At 40.8% G+C, this 22,297-nt stretch overlaps 1 protein-coding gene across 2 annotated transcripts; it reads left to right on the plus strand.

The window, feature by feature from the left end:
- Positions 1 to 4,524: 4,524 nt before the first annotated feature.
- LOC109899387 (ATP-dependent zinc metalloprotease YME1L1) lies at positions 4,525 to 22,289 on the plus strand. Of its 2 annotated transcripts, none has more exons than XM_020494578.2 (18): positions 4,525 to 4,727; positions 5,619 to 5,753; positions 9,062 to 9,227; positions 9,656 to 9,757; positions 13,076 to 13,182; positions 13,641 to 13,794; positions 14,484 to 14,591; positions 14,965 to 15,138; positions 15,565 to 15,717; positions 15,941 to 16,073; positions 16,198 to 16,260; positions 17,471 to 17,583; positions 17,962 to 18,117; positions 18,535 to 18,686; positions 19,557 to 19,683; positions 19,997 to 20,070; positions 20,953 to 21,039; positions 21,240 to 22,289. In XM_020494578.2, the coding sequence occupies exons 1-18, from the start codon at positions 4,695 to 4,697 to the stop codon at positions 21,381 to 21,383; spliced, it is 2,181 nt and encodes a 726-aa protein (XP_020350167.1). In that variant the 5' UTR covers positions 4,525 to 4,694; the 3' UTR covers positions 21,384 to 22,289. The 2 variants fall into 2 exon arrangements, with proteins under 2 accessions (XP_020350167.1, XP_020350168.1); XM_020494579.2 differs by having other exon boundaries at positions 4,541 to 4,727; positions 14,484 to 14,567.
- The last annotated feature ends 8 nt before the right edge of the window (positions 22,290 to 22,297 follow it).

A 22,297-nucleotide genomic window follows, 5' to 3' on the forward strand; every position in this document is an offset into this window, starting at 1 on the left:
GTTCTCCCTCCTACAATGAGTCAGGGGTTAATAACGCTGATACCTAAAGCCTAAAAAAGAAGTGCTGCTCATCGATAACTGGCGTCCAATCTGTCTTCTTAATAATGACTATAAGATTATAAGCCTTACTACTTGCAAAAAGAATTAAAGAAGTCCTGGATGCAATCATTGGTGAAACACAGTCTGGCTTCACGAGGAACAGACATATTTCTAACAATGTCAGACTAGTATTAGACATACTTGACTACTCAGACCTAATAACTGAGGATAGCATCATATTATTTTTTGAGTTTTATAAAGCATTTGACACAGTAGAGCATCAGTTTCTCTTCCACTCCCTTGAGAGACTTGGCTTTGGGGATTTTTTCTGTAAGGCTATTAAGAACATTTGAACATCTTGGCCATGTTCTGTTATCATCTCCACCCGGCACAGCCAGAAGAGGACTGGCCACCCCTCATAGCCTGGTTCCTCTCTAGGTTTCTTCCTAGATTTTGGCCTTTCTAGGGAGTTTTTCCTAGCCACCGTGCTTTTACACCTGCATTGCTTGCTGTTTGGGGTTTTAGGCTGGGTTTCTGTACAGCACTTTGAGATATCAGCTGATGTACGAAGGGCTATATAAATACATTTGATTTGATTTAAGACGCTCTATGCAAATGGTAACAGCTCTATCAAATTGAAATATGGCACCTCGCCTAGATTTGAGTTAAAGAGAGGAATTAGGCAAGGTTGTCCTATCCCTCCGTACCTGTTTTTATTAATCACCCAACTTCTTGCAAATTCTTTAAATAATAGTCCTGTACAAGGTATTTACATAGCTGGTAAAGAAATGATTATAAGCCAGCTGGCTGATGATACTACACTTTTTCTGAAAGACGCTAACCAAATTCCCATATCGATCAATGTGATACAATCCTTTCCCAAAGGTCTGGTCTATATCTTAACATTAATAAATGTGAACTCATGGCTGTCAAAGATTGTGTGACACCTTCATATTATGGTATTCCAGTAAAAGAAGAACTTACATATATAGGCATAACCATTACAAAGGATCAGAAGTCTAGAGGCTTACTAAATTTTAACCCTCTTATTAAAAAAAACAGAAGAAGCTAAATCAATGACTACAGAGGGACTTATCTTTAAAAGGTAGAGTCCTAATAACCAAGGCCGAAGGTATCTCTAGACTAACATATGGTGCTCTATCTTTATATCTTGACAGTAAAATAAGCAAGGAGAGAGACCAGATGCTTTTCAACTTTCTTTGGAGAAACCGTACCCATTGCATTAGGAAAACTGTTGTAATGAACACTTATGAGAATGGTGGACTGAGTTTTCTGGACTTTACTACTTTAAATAATACTTTTAAGATCAATTGGATAAAACAATTCCTAAGAAGACCCACTTCTATCTGGAATTTTATTCCTCATCATGTCTTCTCTACTTTTGGTGGCCTTAACTTCATGTTGTTTTGCAATTATAATATTGACAAAGTTCCAGTGAAACTTTCTGCTTTTCATCGGCAGGTTTTCTTGTCATGGTCCTTAATTTATAAACACAATTTTTCTCCACACAGATATTATATATGGAATAATCAGGATATATTGTATAAAAATACCTGACCCTCAGAGCCTACCTTCTATTGACCCTGTTGACTCATCAGTAGGAAAGATTTGTTTCTCTTTTGGTCCATTCAACAACAGAGCGATACGAACCTTGTTTCAGCATGATGTTGTATCTTTACCTTATGTCATGCCTTATTGGAATGGATTTATTGATAATATCTGTTGGAAAAAAGTTTGGATGTTGCCACACACATACCTACTTGTTAACAAAATTAAGGAAGTTTCCTTTAAAATTATTCATAAATATTATCCTGCCAACCACTATATAAAGAAGTTTAAGGAAAACATAAACTCAAATTGCTCCATTTGTAATGACCACCCAGAAACAGTGTTGCATCTTTTTTGGTATTGTATGCATGTAAGAAAACTGTGGCAAGACATCAGTAGCTTTATAATTGAACACATTTATGAAGATTTTACACTATTGTGGAGAGATGTACTGTTTAGATTTACATACAATAGAAATAAGCAGAAACATTTTTATGTAATTCATTTCATTATTCTTCTGGACAAATTTCATATTCACAAATGTAAATTTACAAACAGAAAACCACATTTTCGTACCCTACAAAAAGAAATTGACCTGTATTTTAAGATGGTTAAATGCTCTACTAACAAAAAAGCTGTTAGAATTGTAAGTATATGCATGTCCCTTAAGGTCCTTGTGTAATTGTAATGTGATATTGTACCCCCTAGCGCGATTGTCCATTGTTTGTAATCTATGTATGCTTGTGTTCCCTCATGTGCTTTATGTATTGATTTGTTGTTAATAAAAATTAAAATAAAATAAAAAAATATGAATGTTGCCAACAATGTTGCTGACATTGCCCAAGGTGCATAAAGATGGTGGCCTGTACCTTATTTAATAAGTTGTATTGTACAGTGCTTTCCACCACAATTTTTTGTATTGACAATAGCACGCAATTCTTGCTCCAAGACATCGGCAATTAGAAAACATTAAAAAGTAGATTGTTCTGATTTATAGCCACATTGAACCATAGTTTTAAAAGTCTGTGGATAGTGCTCAAACAATGATGTCATATCTGAATTCCTCAATTTTTATGCACCTTCTCCATTATTAGCAAAAAAAATAAAAAGAGAAACATTGGAGAAGTAGCCAGAGGCATTTTGCTTTCATTTTTTGAATGCTAATTTCTAGTGACTTTTGAGAAAAGACAAATGGGCCAATCAGTTGTAGGGCCATGGCCATTCATACAATACTGAATACCAGTGTGACTGTTAATGTGGATATATTCAATTAAACAACCATTTTGTACTATTTTTCTCACTTCCCCTATGTCAGGTTGTTACTATTACTGCTCTACACACTGTATGGTTTGAAACAACATGATTTGTTCAAGGTATACTACAGTTATTATAGTGTAATAATAACCAGCAACATACACAGTTAAAAACGATTGTAATAAAAACAAAAAAATCAATCTCCACTCTACAAAATTATGCAAAATAAAATATCCTCATGGCTGCCTCTCTCCTGCATGAAGTTAACACATACAATACACCCTCTAGACTTAAACTGATATCATTTCATCAGAGATCATATATTACTTTTTTGTAGACTTTTTGCTACCACACGGCAAGTGGGAACTGGGCAAATGGGAACTGAGCGAGAGTCTAGGTCCAAAAGGCTCCCCCATGTGACAAATAAAATGCGATTTGATTTGATAATTGCAATTGAGTCACACTATGACAGACCATCAACTCAGACCATCAACTCTATGAGCCTGGAGAGGCACTTTTCACTATCTTACCTGTTTGTGTGTGGCCTCTCTCTCTCTCTCTGTCTGTCTGTTCTGGTTATCCTCATGGCTGCCTTTCTCCTGCATGATGTTAACACATGAAAAACACCCTCTAGACAAAGGGATGGGTAACTTTATAGGGGTCTGCAATACCCACATCCATACCCGCACATGCAGTCGCAGCTGGTAGTATCCTTTGGGGGCCTTGAGCAAGTAAGCAAATACGTTTAACTTCGATATGATGGTTGTTATATCAATATTTGGGCATAAAGGCTTTTCCACTGCCATTTCTCGCATAATTCATTTTCCGACCACATAAATATCCCACCATGTCGATCAAACAAGTTGTCTGTCGGCATTTATACAATTGTACCGGCATTTAATGTTTCCATCGAGTTCAGTACAACTGGGACCTCGGAAATCTCCGACATCCGACTTCAGTACGTTCAAAACAACTGGGAACTCGATTTGAACTCGGACGTCTTTCTAGAGCTCCGACTTTCCCACCTGAAGATCACTGACGTCATGATTTGACCTCGTATTTTTTCAAGTTCCCAGTTGTTTTGAATGCTGCATAACCATGACATAATCACGTTCCAACAATGATTTAGATATCCATATTGGCACTCCCCCACTGTTGTAATTCTTTGGGGGGAAGGTATAGAAATGCATGTATTATTGTCTGCCAGGTTATTCTATTACAAACACCTTAATACATACCTTTTAATTATATTATGCAAGCTAAATTCAATTAAAACATCTCTGAAGCTGGAGACTCTTACCTCCCTCACTAGCTTTAAGCACCAGCTGTCAGAGCAGCTCACAGATCCCTGCACCTGTACATAGCACATTCATTCTATCTCATCCCCATACTGTATTTATTTATCTTGCTCCTTTGCACCCCAGAACCTCTACTTGCACATGCATCTTCTGCACATCCTACCATTCCAGTGTTTAATTGCTATATTGTAATTACTTCGCCACCATGGCCTATTTATTGCCTTACCTCTCTTATCCTACCTCATTTGCACATGCTGTATATAGATTTTTCTACTGTATTATTGATTGTATGTTTGTTTATTCCACCGGTGGCAAACGCTATCCAAGGTTTATATACATCGTTGGTTCCAACCGGTAGTAATTTCTTACAGACGTGCGTCACTTAACGTTGTTGACCTTTGAGAAGCCATTTTCATCAGAAAGTACCTAGTTGAGTCACAGGAGAGAAAAAAAGGACAGTGCCCAGGAGGAGTTGGTATATTCAGTAACATTGAGGGTCTGTCTTCACATACCAACCCTCAAGTTGCTGTGATAATGTTTTCTTTCTCGACGACGTTCCAGCCACAGGTAAAGCAGTTGACACTCACAGTGATTAGCTATCATAGTTAGCTACTGTTAAAGTTAGCTGACTGATATAACCTAGCTACGTTAGCTAGCTGCTTGAAAGTGCTAGCAGCTAACTAAATGATCTAGATATAAGCGACAACACATGCAGTTAGCTGTTAAAGTGATCAATTTAAGTTAGCTAGCCGTAAGTCTAAATGTCTAGTTATCTTATCAAGCTTATTTAGCTAGCTAGCATGGTGGACCAGGCTATAATGCTAACAATGAGGTACAAGTTAGCATTAGCTAGCTGTCACCAGCTGGTCCACCGCACCAGACGGTTATCTAGTTAGCCACCAACTTCAGCACTTCGTAGCTAGCCAACTAGCCAGTTAACGTAGTTACCAATTAGCGTAGTGAGTCTAGTAACGACGAAGTTAAATTGGCCAGCTAGCTAACGTTAGCTAGTTTATTTTAAGCTACTGTATTTAGTTAACTAACGTTAGCTTGTAATATACGTTAGGTTAACTAGTTAGCCAACTAGCTGACAAACGTTATTTGGTTATACCATAGTATAATATCAATCAATGGCGTAAACCATTTATTGCGGTAACAGCATAGCTTGCTTTGCACCTTCCTGTGAATGACAATACTGATGTCATAACCGACCACTCTGTCAATTGCATGAGAATGTAGAGAATGTTTAACATAGTATAAATGAATATCCCCAGATGTCAAAACAGGTCAGTTGGTTAACGTTAAAGGGATGCTACTGACTAGTAGTATGTAGATGCATAGCCTACAACTTGACAGTTATCCACACCAGTACTGTTGTTTATCAGAACAATATGCCAACACAAGTCATGTATGTCTCATGAATTTCCAATGTCTCCATCTCTCTGGTCTGTCTCCTAGGTAACAAGTCAACTCATTGGCCAACTCATCAATGCCCTTCATTCCCTGAAGAATTCAGCCAGCTCCAAGGCAACAGCTTCTGTCCAGGGTCTGCAAAAAGATGTCACACCAGAGCAGGACCCGCTGCTCACAGAGGTAAACTAAGGGGACTTGGCTGACTTCCGGACCTGCCAACATGCACGCATTTTGCGTACCAACTACGCAATTCTCTGTCCATGTACGAGATCCGAGTTAAAAGTACGCAGAAATGAAACGGGCCTGTTTTTTTAAATATACATATTTTTTACATTTTAATAAAAAAATGTATCCCCTGATTAAATCTAGCATCCCAATTCTCGAGCTGCACAGACATGTACGGAGTTTGTGTAAATGGACATGGGAGATTAATACATCATTATTCAACATAGCTACCCTGTGTCTCTTCTAGCGAACAGCGTTCAGATTCGCTTTGCGGTAGCCTACTTACGCTTTGTGTAGCCAGTTTGCAGTCTGTCGATGCGACCATTTGTTTTTGTTTTCAAAATGGTTTTGCTTTGTGTTGATTCGGATCTGTGTCTAAAAAAACAATACTTGTGAGCTGGCCTTAGTGATTGGCACTGTTTGAGAGGTTTGTCTAAGCACATATGCTCATGAAAAACAAGTAAGAATTGGTCCCATGCAATAACAAAATGAGCAGATAATTTAGCAAGTCCTTGTTATTGCAGCCAGTCCGTAAAGCTGTCAGAGGAACTGTTTGTCACAGAGAAGTCTACCCAGATGACCTGCTGCGTAAGGTTAAATCTGCTAGCTACCAGGCAAATCTGTTTAGGAAATGATTTCCTGAACATTTTGAAGGTCTCCAGAAGATTTGTTCTCACCCACTGCTTCCTATCATAGCTTTTTCGTTCGTATTATGGATAGCATGTTTATTTGATACTGATGCTCTGCTTCAAACATTTGTTCTTATCATATCAGAGACATTTTGTTTTTTATTGTGGATAAGACGTTTGTACATTTTGTACCTAAACAAATACCTTGTTTTATTTTTTTTCATTGTTATTTAACTAGGCAAGTCAGTTAAGAACAAGGCAGTTAAGTGGGTTAACTGCCTTGTTTAGGGGCGGAAGGACAGATTTTTATCTTTTCAGCTCGGGGATTCGATCTAGAAACCTTTCGGTTACCTGCTCAACGCTCTAACCACTAGGCTACCTGCCGCCCCATTTATTATTTGTTTAATAAATGTTTTAATAAACTCCAAGAATAAAGGCCCTTTCTGTGTTTCTAATTAGATTGTTGTTAGTGACTTTTACCATATGTGTAAATGGAATGCCGTCAAAGTATTCCAACCTTTTATGGACTTGATTTGGTGCATTTCTATAATTGCATTCAGACTCACAAACAGTGCGTGCATGAGCGCGCGAGTTGAATCTCCAATTTGCCGCGTGCATCTGGTACTCTAAAAAGTTGGACAGGGTTGGCAGGTCTGCAATATTTTATTTTCCAATTAAAATTAGGTTAGGATTAAGGTTAGGGGTTTGGTTAAGCATAAGGTAAGGGTCAGTCATAGATTTTGGCTAGTCAGGCTATCAATAGGATGCTGGTTAGAAAAGTCCCCTTAGTCTTGCCCATAAAATAAGCCTACTTCGTGGCAATCGTAGGTGGTAAACAGTTATAAGGGATTCCTCTTGTTATACCCTCTGCCTATTTCTGGTGAAACACTGTTGCAGTTCTCCCTCTGACTGGAGAAGCCTCTCAATTTAAACAAGCTGTGTCAACCTTCGCGCTGTAGCTTGCATGAAAGCAGCTTAGCTACACAACTAGCCCAAACCCCATACACTATCCTCAGGAGCCCCAGTTTGACTTTGGACTGACTAACGTGTAACATGCATAAAAGGTTTTTCGTTTTTTTACTCCTGGGATGTAATCATTAGTCTAAAAAACAGTTTCTATGGGACAAATTCAGGTAGGTTCCTCCCCATTTTTTGTTCTGTTTGCTTCCTTTAAAAGAAATAAAAAACGTTTTGCAACAGAATGGGTAATGAATACGCCCATGGTGTGTGTATAGTGCCACCAGATCTTACGGGCTTGGCGTAGCTCCGCAAGTGAACGCGTGTCTATGTTGAGGTTAAAGATATAATGTGTGACTTTCACGAAACGTATCAATATCATGATACTTGGCCACCGGGGATAAGTTACAGCATCATTGCAGATATCTCACTCACAGCACTCCAATGTGTTCGTGTTATTTTTCCTCGTCATTTGGCTACAGATCATCATGGCCACTGGAGTCAAACATATTTGCAGATGTTTGGGCTCGTACAAGAGAACTTTCATTATCTGTTGTAACTCGGCCTGAGGAAAGTCCCTTACAAATGCAGCAGCACATCTTAGCACTCCCACATCACTGCTAGACAACGACCTTGTATATTAATAGCATGGAACAACATATACGTAACTAACTCTCAAACTCGAGGCGGCATTCTGCCCACTCCCTACAGTTTCAGCCATCAGCTTCGCCCACAACTAGCTCACGTGATCTACAATCCCGTTTCTTTGTTAAAACGTTTAGAAACGTCAGTAGTCATCACTTGCGATGTGGCTTTTTAAAGCATATGGCCCTTATCTTTCTTCAGGTAGAAAAGAATCCTTAAAATAAAAAATATACCCTTACTGTAGCAGTTTTGCACAGATCCATACAGCTATGGGTGCCTCCATCTGACAACTACATTTCTGCTACACTGCCCGTGTTATGCTTACACACAGGTGTTCGGAGCATGCTAGATGACTAATTAGCACAGGTCTTGTCTGTTTTCAATAAACAAGCGCTGTAACATGGAGATTATGGCAGTGTCGGAACACTAACCCTATCAAGGTGTATCAATTTAAATGTATGATTTCTCGCTGATATATGCTTCCAAAACCATTCCGAAAGCGACACGTGTTAATGTTCAAATTGAGCATTGGGGCTCTTAACAAAACTCCCCTGTACAGAAAGTGCCTTTGTCCAATGACTCTTATGTGTAATGTAATGAAACTGAGTCATGATCAAGGGCTTATACATAACATAGGTCCCCAGCATTGAGTACTATCTTGTGTTTCACTTGGATGAGTGCCAACATACGTGCTATTTCAGCCTCTTAGGACATTGGTCAAGTAGCCCCATTTCAGTTCAAAGGGTTCAACTTAGCCTTGATCTCATAACTTTATTCTATAGCCATCTTTTTACTATATTCTATCATACTGTACTGGATTGCCATCAAACCAAATTATCTACCAAATGGTGCTACCTTTGACCACTCCCTTTAAATTCCAATTACTATTAAATGAGGGAACGGGTTGCAAAAGTCAACCCCTGTGGTTGTGAGTTGGCTATGCACACACCAGTAACAGATCAGGGACCAGGCTAGCTAACGCTAGGTCATTATTACAGTTGTGTACTTCACACTGACTTCCTGTCCCCACAGCCCGCTGTGAACCTGAGGGACCTGGGTCTATCAGACCTGAGGGTGGGACAGTTGGATGAGCTGCTGAACAGGTTACTGCCCTCACTGGGCTCGGAGGACGGCCCAGCCACCTCAAGATGGAGGACGTCCCATGTCTCCGCAGAATCTTTCTTCCACAACAAACATGGTGAGGAGGTTTGTGGTTGGGTGTACACTGAGTATACAAAAGATTAAGAACACCTGCTCTTTCCATGACAACTGACCAGGTGAAAGCTATGATCCCTTATTGATGTCACTTGTTAAATCCAATCAGTGTAGATAATCAGATTAAAGAAGGATTGTTAAACCCTGAGACAATTGAGACATGGATTATGTGTGTGCCATTCAGAGGGTGAATGGGCAGGACAAAAATGTAAGTGCCTTTGAACGTGGTAGTAGGTGCCAGGCATAGCAGTTTGTGTCAAGGACTGCAACACTGCTGTGTTTTCACTCTCAACAGTTTCCTTTGTGTATCAGGAATGGTGGTATATTTGCAGTAATATTATCACAAGCAGTCTTTAACACTTGTGTATTTGTGGTAATCTTATGTTGACCTTTTTGTATTCATTTCCATAGGGTTGTCAAACACAAAGTTGGGTGTTTTTGGATTGCCTATGTTCCACAGACCAAACCAGAGTCCTCTACAAGTCGTCTGTTCAGAGCTCCAGTACTGGCCTGGTAAGGAACCATAACTGGGGTCCTCATCTGTGGAATGGACCCAGCAACCCTCATGGGAATTTTCAAATCAAACTATACATTTGACTTAGTTTTTACCAATCTAACAATACTGAATAAAAATATATAAGCAAAATGCACACATTTTAAATATTTTACTGATTTAGTTCATAGGAGGAATTGGGCAATTGAAATAAATAAATTAGGCCCTAATCTATGGATTTTACATGACTGGGCAAGGGGTGCAGCCATGGGTGGGCATGGTAGGACATAGGCCCACCCACTGGGAGCCAGGCCCAGCCAATCAGAATGAGTTTTCCCCCACAAAAAGGCTTTTATTACAGATAGAAATACTCTTCAGTTTCACCGCAGGTGAAGAAGCTGTGGAGGTCCTGGGCTGGTGTCATTAGACATGGTCTGAGGCTGGTTGAACGTGCTAAAATAACATTGGAGGCAGCTTATGGTAGAGAAATTAACATAAAATTATCTGGCAATAGTTCTTGGACGTTCCTGCAGTCAGCATGCCAATTGCACGCTCCCGCAAACCTGAGACATCTGTGGCCTTGTGTTGTGACAAAACTACACATTTTAGTGGCTTTTTATTTCATGCTGTTTAATCAGCTTCTTGATATGCCACACTTGACAGGTGGCTGGATTCTTGGAAAAGGAGAGAGGCTCACTAACAGGGATGTAAATACATTTGTGCACAACATTTTAGAGAAATAAACTTTTTGTGCATATGGAACATTTCTGGGATATTTTATTTCAGCTCATGAACTTGAGTACAACACTTTACAAGTTGCGTTTATATTTCTGTTCAGTATACGTCATTGTTATTTGAATGGTAAATCTCTTGATAAACTGTGTAAATTAAGACGGCATAGACCTTCTTACAGGTGACAATTACAATAATACTGAATGAACACTTATTTTAACTTAATATAATACATCAATAAAATCAATTTAGCCTCAAATAAATAATGAAACATGTTGAATTTGGTTTAAATAATGCAAAAACAAAGTGTTGGAGAAGTAAAGGTGCAATATGGTGCCATGTAAAAATGCTAACGTTTAAGTTCCTTGCTCAGAACATGAGAACATATGAAAGTTGGTGGTTCCTTTTAACATGAGACTTCAATATTCCAAGGTAAGAGGTTTTAGGTTGTAGTTAATATAGTACTTATAGGACTATGTCTCTCTCTACCATTTGTATTTCATATATCTTTGACTATTGGATGTTCTTATAGGCACTATAGTATTGCCAGTGTAACAGTATAGCTTCCGGTCCCCCTCCTCGCCCCTACCTGGCCTCGAACCAGGAACACATCGACAACAGCCACACTCGAAGCATCGCTCCACAAAAGCCTCGGCCCTTGCAGCGCAAGGGGAATAACTACTCCAAATCTAAAAGCGAGTGACGTTTGAAACAGTATTAGCGCACACCCAGCTAACTAGCTAGCCATTTAACATTGGTTACACCAGTCATTAAGCTGATAGGCTTGAAGTCATAAACAGCGCTGTGCTTGCGAAGAGCTGCTGGCAAAACGCACGAAAGTGCTGTTTGAATGAATCATTACGGGCCTGCTGCTGCTCAGACTGCTCTATCAAATCAGACTTAATTATAACATAATAACACAGAGAAATACGAGCCTTTGGTCATTAATATGATAAAATCCGGAAACTATCGTTTCGAAAACAAAACGTTTATTATTTCAGTGAAATACGGAACCGTGCGGTATTTTATCTAACGGGTGGCATCCCTAAGTCTAAATATTCTTGTTACATTGCACAACCTTCAATGTATGTCATAATTATGTAAAATTCTGGCAAATTAGTTCGGAATGAGCCAGGCAGCCCAAACTTGCATATACCATGACTCTGCGTGCAATGAACGCAAGAGAAATTACACAATTTCACCTGGTTAATATTGCCTGCTAAACTGGATTAGTAGTTATAACTAGTGATTATGATTGATTGTTTTTTATAAGATAAGTTTAATGCTAGCTAGCAATTTACCTTGGCTTCTACTGCATTCGCGTAACAGGCAGATTACTCGTGGAGTGCAATGGTTAGAGCGTTGGACTAGTTAACTGTGCGGTTGCAAGATTGGAACCCCTGAGCTGACAAGGTGAAAATATGTCGTTCTGCCCCTGAACAAGGCAGTTAACCCACAGTTCCTAGGCAGTCATTGGAAATAAGAATGTGTTCTTAACTGATTTGCCTAGTTAAATAAAAGGTATACAAAAAAAGTAAAAACATTGAATTAAAAAAATAATCGGAAATCGATTGTTATGAAAACTTGAAATCGGCCCTAATTAATTGGCCATTCCGATTAATCGGTCGACCTCTAGTTCAGATCAGCACACCAGCAAATAGCTAACATTACACCGCAAGTCAGATGGCAACACCATCTGATATCTTGGCTAGCTAGCATAGTAGCTAATATAGCTAGCTAGCTAAAACCACAGATGAAAGGTAATTTTTGCTAACAGGTGACATAGTTATCTGCTTAGCTAGCTTATTGCAAGCATTATTAGTGAATGAAACTAAACTAATATTTACAACAAATTGGTCACGGTGTAAATTAATTTCTTTCTCAATACTGTACCTTTCTGTTGAAGAATGAGCTAGCTTGCTGCTGATTTTCCCAGCTAGACATTCCTCCACATTGTACAGTGGCGGCTGGCATAGCAGCAGTTTTCCTATGTGGAGGGACTAGAAAAGGCCAATATCGGCTTAGCTGATTATAGGTCGTTGTCTAGTGCCTACTCCACTAGTCTGCACTGGGAGTCTAGGCTGCATCACGTTAACACTTAAATAATATGGCATGTAGTAGTGTTAACCGTTTTTAAAAAATATATATATTTTAAGGGGTGGATCAGCTTTAATATAGCAGGTTGGTGCTTCCATCAATGTAATTATCTTAATTTCTAATCCAACATATATTTTTACATACATACAGTAGAAGTTGGAATTTTACATACACCTTAGCCTACTACATGTAAACTCAGTTTTTCACAATTCCTGACATTTTAATCCTAGTAAAAATTCCCTGTTTTAGGCCAGTTAGGATTACCACTTTATTTGCGCAAAACACAGGGCTCTGCACTAGATGTTCTGGGACAAACCACATTCCATGATCCTGACCTACCTCGCGTTGTTTGTTTTGCAATGCTGGGTGTCTTGGGTGGGGGTAATTTCCACATTTTATAGCATTCCATTGGTCCTGAAGTGAAATCCCCCCCCCCCCTCAAAAAGTGATATTTCCCCCCCTGTGACACACCATAGTGAAATTAATTTTGTTTGGTCTCTCTCACTCAGTAAGGGTCCAGAACCGAGGCTTCAAGACTCTGAGGAAGAGCAGACGTGTGCAGTCTGGTTACGTGGGGCCGGCGGAACCAGAGGGGTACACCACAACCTTCATGAAGGTCAGCCAGTGTTACACTACATAAGTCACACATCCCACTCTCCAAATGCCCTCTTGGACAGAGTTTGGCATGAACCCACTGTATCTGTTCGGTTGTCTTCAATTTTACCGAACACACTAAATGTTTGTTTCCCTGCAAAGTGAAGATGGACTTTACTGGGATATGTTATAAAATTCTAACACCGTTTTAGAGTTAGTTTCATAGGCAAAACCCACTCTCTCTGTGGCAGTTGTCCTTGTTCTTTATGGTGTAGTGGACAATTTTTCACTTTCTATTTAATTTTTTAACTGCGCTCCCTCACGTGGAAAGACCCATTTTTATGTCTTGTGACCATTAATCCCATTGTTTCATATTCAACCCCCCCCCCAACCCTCTTTTTCTCTCGCATACTAACCTGCTGACATGCATACATTATGCTCTCTTTCCCACTCTCTCACAACACGCACACACTGTCACAGGGTCTCCTCCTGAGACCAGACAAGGCCCCAGAAGCAGAGAGTCTAGACCAAGTGGTAAAGTTGAAGAACCTGCCAGGTGACCAACAAGATGCTTTCAAGTCTGGCTTCACAGAGGGTTTCATGAAGTCCCAGGCCTTCACTCAGAGGACACAAGGCATGTCGCACAACTCTCTTCATACATCACACAAATACATTTACTTCTTAGTCTCTCAGCATTATGCCCTTCCTAGAGTGACTAACAGGAAGTTTTTTTTTAAATTTTTATTTATTTTTTATAAAAGGGGCAAAGTTGAAACAATAACAAAGCAGATACCCCGCCACTGTTTTTGGTAAACAGCTGAGGGATGGGGCTGGAGAAATGTAACCACTCAAATTCATAGACTAAAGATGCAATGATTGACCATCCATGACATCAACATTATTGTTTTGACTATGTTTTGAGGCTATACATTTTTTACAATTATTGTTTGTAAACAATCTTATATTTTGCGTTTTGATGGCGTACGGCAGTTGAACTAAGCTCATGAGGCATTTGTAAGTTAAAATTCTTCAAGAATTAATAGGTAAATATGATTATTTTCAAAGTAAAACATGTGATGTAGATTGACCCTTTTTAAAGGAAATGTTAGTCATCATTGAGAAATATTTTAAAGTGTAGACAGCTAATTTGAACCATACCTTTGCTCCTAGCAGATTTGTCAATCATGACTGCCAGTTACAGTGAAGCACTAAGCCCATGGTCACTACTAGCAGTTCCACGAAGTGATCACAAGGTGGCACTGCGGAGTTGAACTATATCACTTGGAAGTGTCCCATTTATATATTTCTATCTTCCATTGACAGACTCACTAAGGAGGACCAGGCTGATTCTATTGGTCCTCCTCCTCGTGGGAATCTACGGCCTGTCAAGAACCCCGTTTCTCTCGGGTAAAGGCTCCTTTTCTGATGCTGGTTTGTTTTCAATTCAATTCCTACGCTTGCATGAATCACCCTATTGTGATTTTTGTGTTGTGCTTCTTCATCAAGAGCAATAGTTGTAAGTGCTGCTGTTTGCCTCATCATGCTGAAAAATATATTTTTAATTATCAGTCAGCTGTCTGGAATTAGCTGGACTATTTAGCAGAAATGTAACCTTTGGTCATTAAACAATGAATGATTGAATAGTAAATGGTTATTTCAATTCATTTGTATGGAAGATGAAAGTGGTATGAGCAAAAACAATAAGTCATGGCAAATTATAGTCTAGCATAGTTTCCATGATGAATAGAGATTCCCAGGTGTTGTAATTGGTCTGACTGAGTTGCTGTGGGTCTGTCCTGTACAGTGAGGTTCCGCACCACATCAGGCCTGGACTCGCAAGTGGACCCAGTCCAGGTGAAGAGTGTAACGTTTGAGCACGTCAAGGGGGCGGAGGAGGCCAAGAACGAACTGCAGGACGTGGTGGAGTTCCTCAGGAACCCCCAGAAGTTCACTGTGCTGGGAGGGAAGCTGCCTAAAGGTAGTCTGTTGGTCTGTCTTTCTGTAAATGTTTAGAATATGCCATTGCCTTGAGATTAGTGTCTGCTGTAAGATTGTAATGTTGGGAGTTCGATCCCCGGCTGAGGCCAAGAACAAAACAAAGACAGCAGCTCTTACCAAAGACAATAAAAATGGGACCTGGTGCGTCTCTGTTTGGCACTCCGCATTAAGGAGATCTGTTTTAGGGTAAGGCCTTGCGATAGACTAGCGTCCTGTCCAGGGGGTGTACTTGTACATCAAGCTGCTCACGCTACAGAAACAGAATCCAGCTCACACAAGCTTCTTTCCTTCTACTTATTTCTTGCACCCCGATCTGTCGGTATCTGTAGGGGTCTTCCCTTTACCCATTGCTTCATTCCTTCAATGTATCCATGTTGCGCTCATTTGTGGCCTCTCGTTCTGTCAGGCATCCTCCTGATCGGCCCCCCGGGCACAGGGAAGACACTCCTGGCTCGGGCTGTAGCCGGGGAGGCCGACGTCCCCTTCTTCTATGCCTCGGGATCTGAATTTGACGAAATGTTTGTTGGTGTTGGAGCTAGCCGCATCAGGAACCTCTTCAGTAAGTCACAGGAAAGATGAAAAGCTGTGTCAATTCACTGACTGACCATCCTACACCCTGTCACTCTTGATGATAGCTGATTGGTGAAAGGACTTGAGAGGTTTCTACCACATGACTTTCACCTATCAAGTCCTTTCTGATCAGTGTCCACGAATGAGAAGAATTGAGCAAAGGAAGCTATCAAGACACCTCCTAAATCTCTTTCCCTCTGTTTGGTCTGCAGAAGAGGCAAAAGCCAATGCACCTTGTGTTATCTTCATTGATGAGCTTGACAGTGTGGGGGGAAAGCGGATTGAGTCACCAATGCACCCCTACTCCAGACAGACCATCAACCAGCTACTGGCAGAGATGGATGGGTAAGAAAAATTCAGAATATATATGTTGCATCTGCGAATTTGATAAATTAAGCTAGACTTAAGTTTCCCTGTTGCTAATCACAAGGCTTGCATTGTCGTTATTCAATGTGTTGATATTTTACAGGTTCAAACCAAATGAAGGGGTCATCGTTATTGGCGCTACAAACTTTGCAGAGGCTTTGGATAAGTATGTTTACAGTGTGTAGTAACTGGTGTTTCTATGGGCTTTTCACCAGCCAGTCGACTTGGTCCCTTTGTCAGGATCTGGCTGGCTGACTGGCTGGCCGCCAAGTCTTAATGGTTCAACGGGTCGCTTTTACACTGCTGGATTTCAGCAGCTCAGAGATGCAAAACCACACATGAAATGTGGGTCACATGGGAATAAGGCTGGTGCTTAAAGGGATACTTCGGGGTTTTGGTAATCAAGCCCTTTATCTACTTCCCCAGTCAGATGAACTCATGGATACCATTTTTATGTCTGCATCCAGTCTGAAGGAAGTTGGAGGTAGTTTTGCGAGCCAATGCTAACAGTTACTATAGACTTCCGGTCATTGTGCTAATGCTAGTTAGGAATTGCGCTAAAACTAGCTAGCAACTTCCTTCAAAGTGCACGGTGAGACATCAAAATGGTATCCACGATTTCACCAAACTCTGGGGAAGTAGATAAAGGGCTTCATTGGCAAAGTCCTGAAGTATCTCTTTAAAGCGGCAATCAGCAGTTGAAACGATAACAAAGCGTTCTCCCCAGCAAGCTTATATTTTGCTTTCTGATGGGGTACAACAGTTGAACTAAGCGGCATAAGTTATATTCTTCAAAAATCAGTGGATACGTTAAATTAATGTGTCCGAAAATGGATGTAGCAACTACTGTTTTCCCCTTTAACTGAAGCAAATTGCACAGTGGGAACTACACTTCCCATGTGCCCAGAGATCAGATGCTGCCTTTGGCCATGATCCTCCTCAAAGTTCTCTCCTTGAGAGCTGGTCATGGGACCGGAAAAAAGCGGTGTAAATGGAACAAACCCATTTTGAATGGAGTTGAAAATAGAGCAGCTCCTAGGGCTCTATTCAATCCGCATTGCTGAAGTTCAGTTCTAGAGTGTGATTGACATTTTAAAGACAATATTCCCGCTTTAGCAGAGACTGCATTCACGGTTAAGGTTGCATGTCGGCTCAATCGAAAATTTACTGTAAATTTATAGAGGGGAATCTGTAACCCTTCAGCTTTACAGATTGAATAGATTTCTTAAGCTTGCCCCATTGACAGAGAAGCTTTTCATTTGATTGTAGAATGCGTTTGTCATTGACACACTTGAGATTGGAGCAGTTGCCTTGTTCTAAATGTATACAACCTGTCAGCAATGGAATCATTAACCCATTACTCCTGTTTTTGTTAGTGCGCTGATAAGACCGGGGAGGTTTGACATGCAGGTGACGGTCCCTCGGCCCGACGTGAAAGGACGCACGGAGATCCTCAACTGGTACCTTCAGAAGATCAAAGTGGATCCCAGTAGGTTTCAAATCGGTTGCTTAGACTAGCGGTTTTCAAACCTCTCTTCGGGGATCCCCAGATGTTTGACAATTTAGTTGTAGCCCTGAACTAGCTCACCTAGTGAAGGGCTTGATGATTAGTTGACAAGTTCAATCAGGTATGCTAGCTGTGGAATAGTTCAAATACATGGAGTGGCTGGGGTTCCCAGAGGAGAGGTTTGAAACCCCTGGCTTAGACAGTATATCAACTGACTCATGTATTTTAGCCATGGTAAACCTAGCAACCTCATTGAGAGGTTCCAATCACTTGGTGTCACGGCTGCCCCCCTGAATTCCTGCATGAAAGAGCCCACTGTTTTGGACTGACATTAGCCTCCTTTTGTCTCTGTTCATTCAGACGTGAATGCAGAAATCATTGCCAGGGGGACGGTGGGGTTCACTGGGGCGGAGCTGGAGAACCTCGTGAACCAGGCGGCCCTGAAAGCAGCGGTGGATGGCCTGGACCTGGTCACCATGAAGGAACTGGAGTTCTCCAAGGACAAGATCCTCATGGGTGGGTAGTCACACATGCACGTAGTCACACACTCACAGAAATACAGATTCAGAAACACACACACCCTGCCATGTGAGAGCGCTTAACGTTAGAGACATTCTAATCTAGACAGTAAGAATGTCAGGTCAATGAACGTCCGGTCAGGATCCCCCTCGTTCTCTAGGACAGATATTTTCTGAGGGATAGGTGGGCTTTGCTTCAGTTTGTTCCATACTTTTATAGGACCTACAGTTTGGTAACTGTAATGCTTGTTGTTAGGATTAGGAGCAGTCTTATCTCTCTGGTTGGAATTTAGTTAAGCATGCTGGAGTAAACTTGCACCTCAGTAATGTGAGTGATGTTGAGTGTTTGACTTAATAAAAGGTGGACTCTTGAACTATTAATGATGGACTAAATTCCTTTCTCTGTATACTGAAGGTCCTGAGCGCAAGAGTGTGGAAATCGATAAGAAGAACAAGCAAATCACAGCCTACCATGAGTCAGGCCACGCCATTGTGGCGTATTACACAAAAGATGCCATGCCCATTAACAAGGCCACCATCATGCCCCGTGGACCCACTCTCGGACATGTGAGTAGGACTGGGCATTGCATTTTGATTGGCCAAAAGTGTTTGAAGCACTGGTATGTCTTCATGAAATGTTTGCACCTGCATTGACATGACTTCTCTGATTAGCGATGCCATTGACAAAATAACAACCAGCATGCATGTAAGATCATTAGAAGAATGTTGATTGTTAATTTGTTAAATTTCATACGTGTTTCGAATTGCTACGCCATATTTTTATATACAGGGATCTCAGAATGAGCTCCATTATAAAGGAAAATACCTTGTAGAATAGGTGCATTGTCCCTCTACTGTTACTTAGCTCAGCCGCTCCCCAAACCTTTTTACTTGGGTCCCCCCTTCCAGCATTGATTAACATCCCACGCCATGAATGTTTCTATGGGCACAATCGCTGTTCATGACACGCTTTTCACACCCCTCTTGTTGGTGGAGAGTATTTTGCAGGTTTAAAGCTGCGTAGTTATAAACACGTTTATAAATAGCTTTCTAAGGTATGTAGTGACTAACACGACAAGAGGAACTGATGATGCACTACCCAATTTTGAAATTGCACCTTGTGCATTCTACTATTACAACTGTTAAGAGTAAGTTTAAAGCTGGACGGAGTTCCCTTTAAAAAAAAATACATTTATGGGTGGGGGGCACAGTTTGGAAACCACTGACTTAGCCCCCCTCTTACCGCGGTTGCCCTGGACTTACTCAAATAAGTTTGCTTCTGTTAAATATTTCAATTTTGGCAGAACTGTTTGTAGCTCCAGGGGGTGTCCGGGCCTGCCTTAAAACAATTCAGGAGGAACAGAGAAGTACGATTAAGCAATGGTTTACCTAAGATGGATGGTTTCTCTCAAACTAATTTGTCATCCGTCTGTTCAGGTGTCCATGCTCCCAGAGAATGACCAATGGAGTGAGACACGTGCTCAGCTCCTGGCCCAGATGGACGTCAGCATGGGCGGCCGCGTGGCCGAGGAACTCATCTTCGGCGACGATTACATCACAACCGGTGAGGAAAAGCCTAGTTTGGTTAGGCTTTAATATATGCCATTTAGTAGGTGCTTTGTTCCAAAGTTACTTAAATTCATGCGAGCATACATTTTACGTACAGATGGTCCTGGGAATTGAACCCACTATCCTGGCATTGCAACTGCTATACTCTACCAACTGAACTACAGTATAGAGCAGTTCTTAAATGTATTGCTAAGTCTGCTATGAAAATACCTTTTGCATGATCGATATTTCTATGATTCAACCATAAAAAATAAAAAAAAGGTGCTATCTCATCCTTACTCTTGTATTGTGGTGGCTCTGTTTTTCAGGAGCATCAAGTGACTTCGACGGGGCAACTAAAATAGCCAAGATGATGGTGACCAGGTTTGGAATGAGTGACAAGGTAAGGGATTATACCTCATGTGCATAAAATGGTGGATTGATGACATTTATTGAAGACACAAATCGTTCATAACTATTCTGGTAGTCTGCATATTAGATAATGCATTTAATATCGTGTCACAAGGCTTTTTCAACAATTCACCTAAGGCCCATATCTGTAAACCAAGAAGGTAGCATTTGCCTTTGTGCAGGAATGCCATTCTCAGGCTTTGCACATGATTGGAGGGGTCTCAGCGATGTGGCTGGTGTGTATGTGCCCACACATTCCAGACTTTTGTCCTAATCCTTTCCTCAGCCCTGTGTTCCGACTCAAAACGGAGAGATTTAATCTACTACCCACCTCGTATCCACAGTCCATAGGTCTACTGAGGTTATGTGCAGCTCAAACAGCCCAATTCTTGGTTCAAATTTAAATTTTGAAGCACATAAGGGGGATCAATTTCGTGAGCGGGACGGACTTGTTTTTTGTCGATAGCCTAAATCTTCGCGGGTCATTGATATCACTCCTCCAGCCGTCTAACTCTTTTGTTCCAATCATATACTTAACCTTCTCTGCCAACCATTAAATGAGGGATTTATTTACTGTGCCACAGACCTGGCAACCCACGCCGCCCTCCGCTGTTTATCCACTGTTCATAACGGAGTAGCTGTTGCATAAGTGTTCGTTTTTACTTTTTAGTCATTTTGTGGACGCTCTTATCCAGAGCTACTTACAGTTAGTGCATTCATCTAAAGGCCGCTAAGTGAGACAACCACATGTCAAAGTAAGTCCATTTTCCCCCAATAAAGATGCTATCAGAAAAGACAAGTGCAAGAAAGTCAAGGATGTTCGTTTATGATTATTATTTTGCCACGAACCTGGGACTAAACTCCATTGTTTCAGCTTGGTGTCATGACCTATGCTGACCTGACTAAACAGAGCCCTGAGACTCAGGCTGCCATCGAAAAGGAAGTGAGGGTCCTGCTCAAGGTAAGCATCCCCAACCTCCCACTACTCATGTAAGACCACATTTTAAATCCTATTTAGTGAAGGATCGTATTTACCAACCAATAATCATTCCACATTCTGAAGAGTTGTTTTCAATATTCACTCTTTCTTTTGAAAATTGATGTTTTATAGGCTGTTCAGATTTTCTGTCACATTCAATGATCATTCTCTATCTTATTCAGGACTCGTATGAGCGAGCCAAAAACCTCTTGAAGACATACAGTGACGAGCACAAGACGCTGGCTGAGGCTCTGCTGACGTACGAAACGCTGGATGCCAAAGAGATCAAGCTGGTCCTGGAGGGCAAGTCCCTGGACCCTAGATGACTCTGTGGCTGAGTCAGAGACAGTTAGACATCAGGGTTGGGTTTAATTCCATTTAAATTCTAGTTAATTCAGAAAGCTAACCAAATTCTAATTCCATGTTTTGTCCTCAATGAAAAGCATTGACGAGAATTAGGATTTCAGTGTACTTCTTGAATTAAAATGGAATTGACCCAAACCTTGTTGGACAAATGATATGTATTATATGAAGATGTGCAATGGAGTGGAGGCCTTTGTAGTATTTTCTCTTTCTCAATGTAAATTACACACTGAATTTGTGTTTTAGTCAACAATCACATTTTATGTTATCCCTCTTGGTTTTGACACCTCAGACATTGTTGGGCAGGCATTCCCTTATGGGAACTTGGTCAACAGAGATAAAAGCCTGTCGATAGATTATTTTTAACACCCTAAACTCAAAATGCCCACCATTTGTTGCCATTTATTTGAGAGATATTGCCCTTATGCCCCCCCCAACTTGCAGTCTGAGATTGTAAGTTCGCCCCCTTTAAAAGTGTAAGTTGTTTCAATCAAGAAAGTGCTGAATTAGTCCTCAGCAAGAGAGGCCAAACGGATGTAGTTCTTTCCCAGCTTCATCGCACAATGGTTTTTCTGTAGCAGTTTTGGGCATGGAAGCCTCATGCATTTGATATGTTATCAAAGTTATGAGGGAAAATAAATGGTTGCTTTTGGTCACAGACAATGATGTAGTGGTGGGCAAACTGATCGCAGTGAGTAAAGTGAAGCTCCCTATACTTTCAATGCATTCTTCCGCAAAAGGTGGGTATATGCTTGGCAAAAATAAAAAAGGTGCCTAAACTGCGTTCACCCTCCACTACACCACTAGTTGCAGATCTTATCCTACTAGACCTATAGTCTTTTCTCTCAGCAGAATATTAGTGGTATTAAAAATCCAT

Source organism: Oncorhynchus kisutch, linkage group LG11, assembly GCF_002021735.2.
Source record: "Oncorhynchus kisutch isolate 150728-3 linkage group LG11, Okis_V2, whole genome shotgun sequence".
NCBI classification, from domain to species: domain Eukaryota; kingdom Metazoa; phylum Chordata; class Actinopteri; order Salmoniformes; family Salmonidae; genus Oncorhynchus; species Oncorhynchus kisutch.

Coding starts and splice junctions, on each gene's coding strand:
- LOC109899387 (XM_020494578.2), top strand. CDS start 4,695: ATGTTTTCTTTCTCGACGACGTTCCAGCCACAG. Junction 4,728..5,618: donor CGACGACGTTCCAGCCACAG/GTAAAGCAGTTG, acceptor TCTGTCTCCTAG/GTAACAAGTCAACTCATTGG. Junction 19,684..19,996: donor CGACGATTACATCACAACCG/GTGAGGAAAAGC, acceptor TCTGTTTTTCAG/GAGCATCAAGTGACTTCGAC.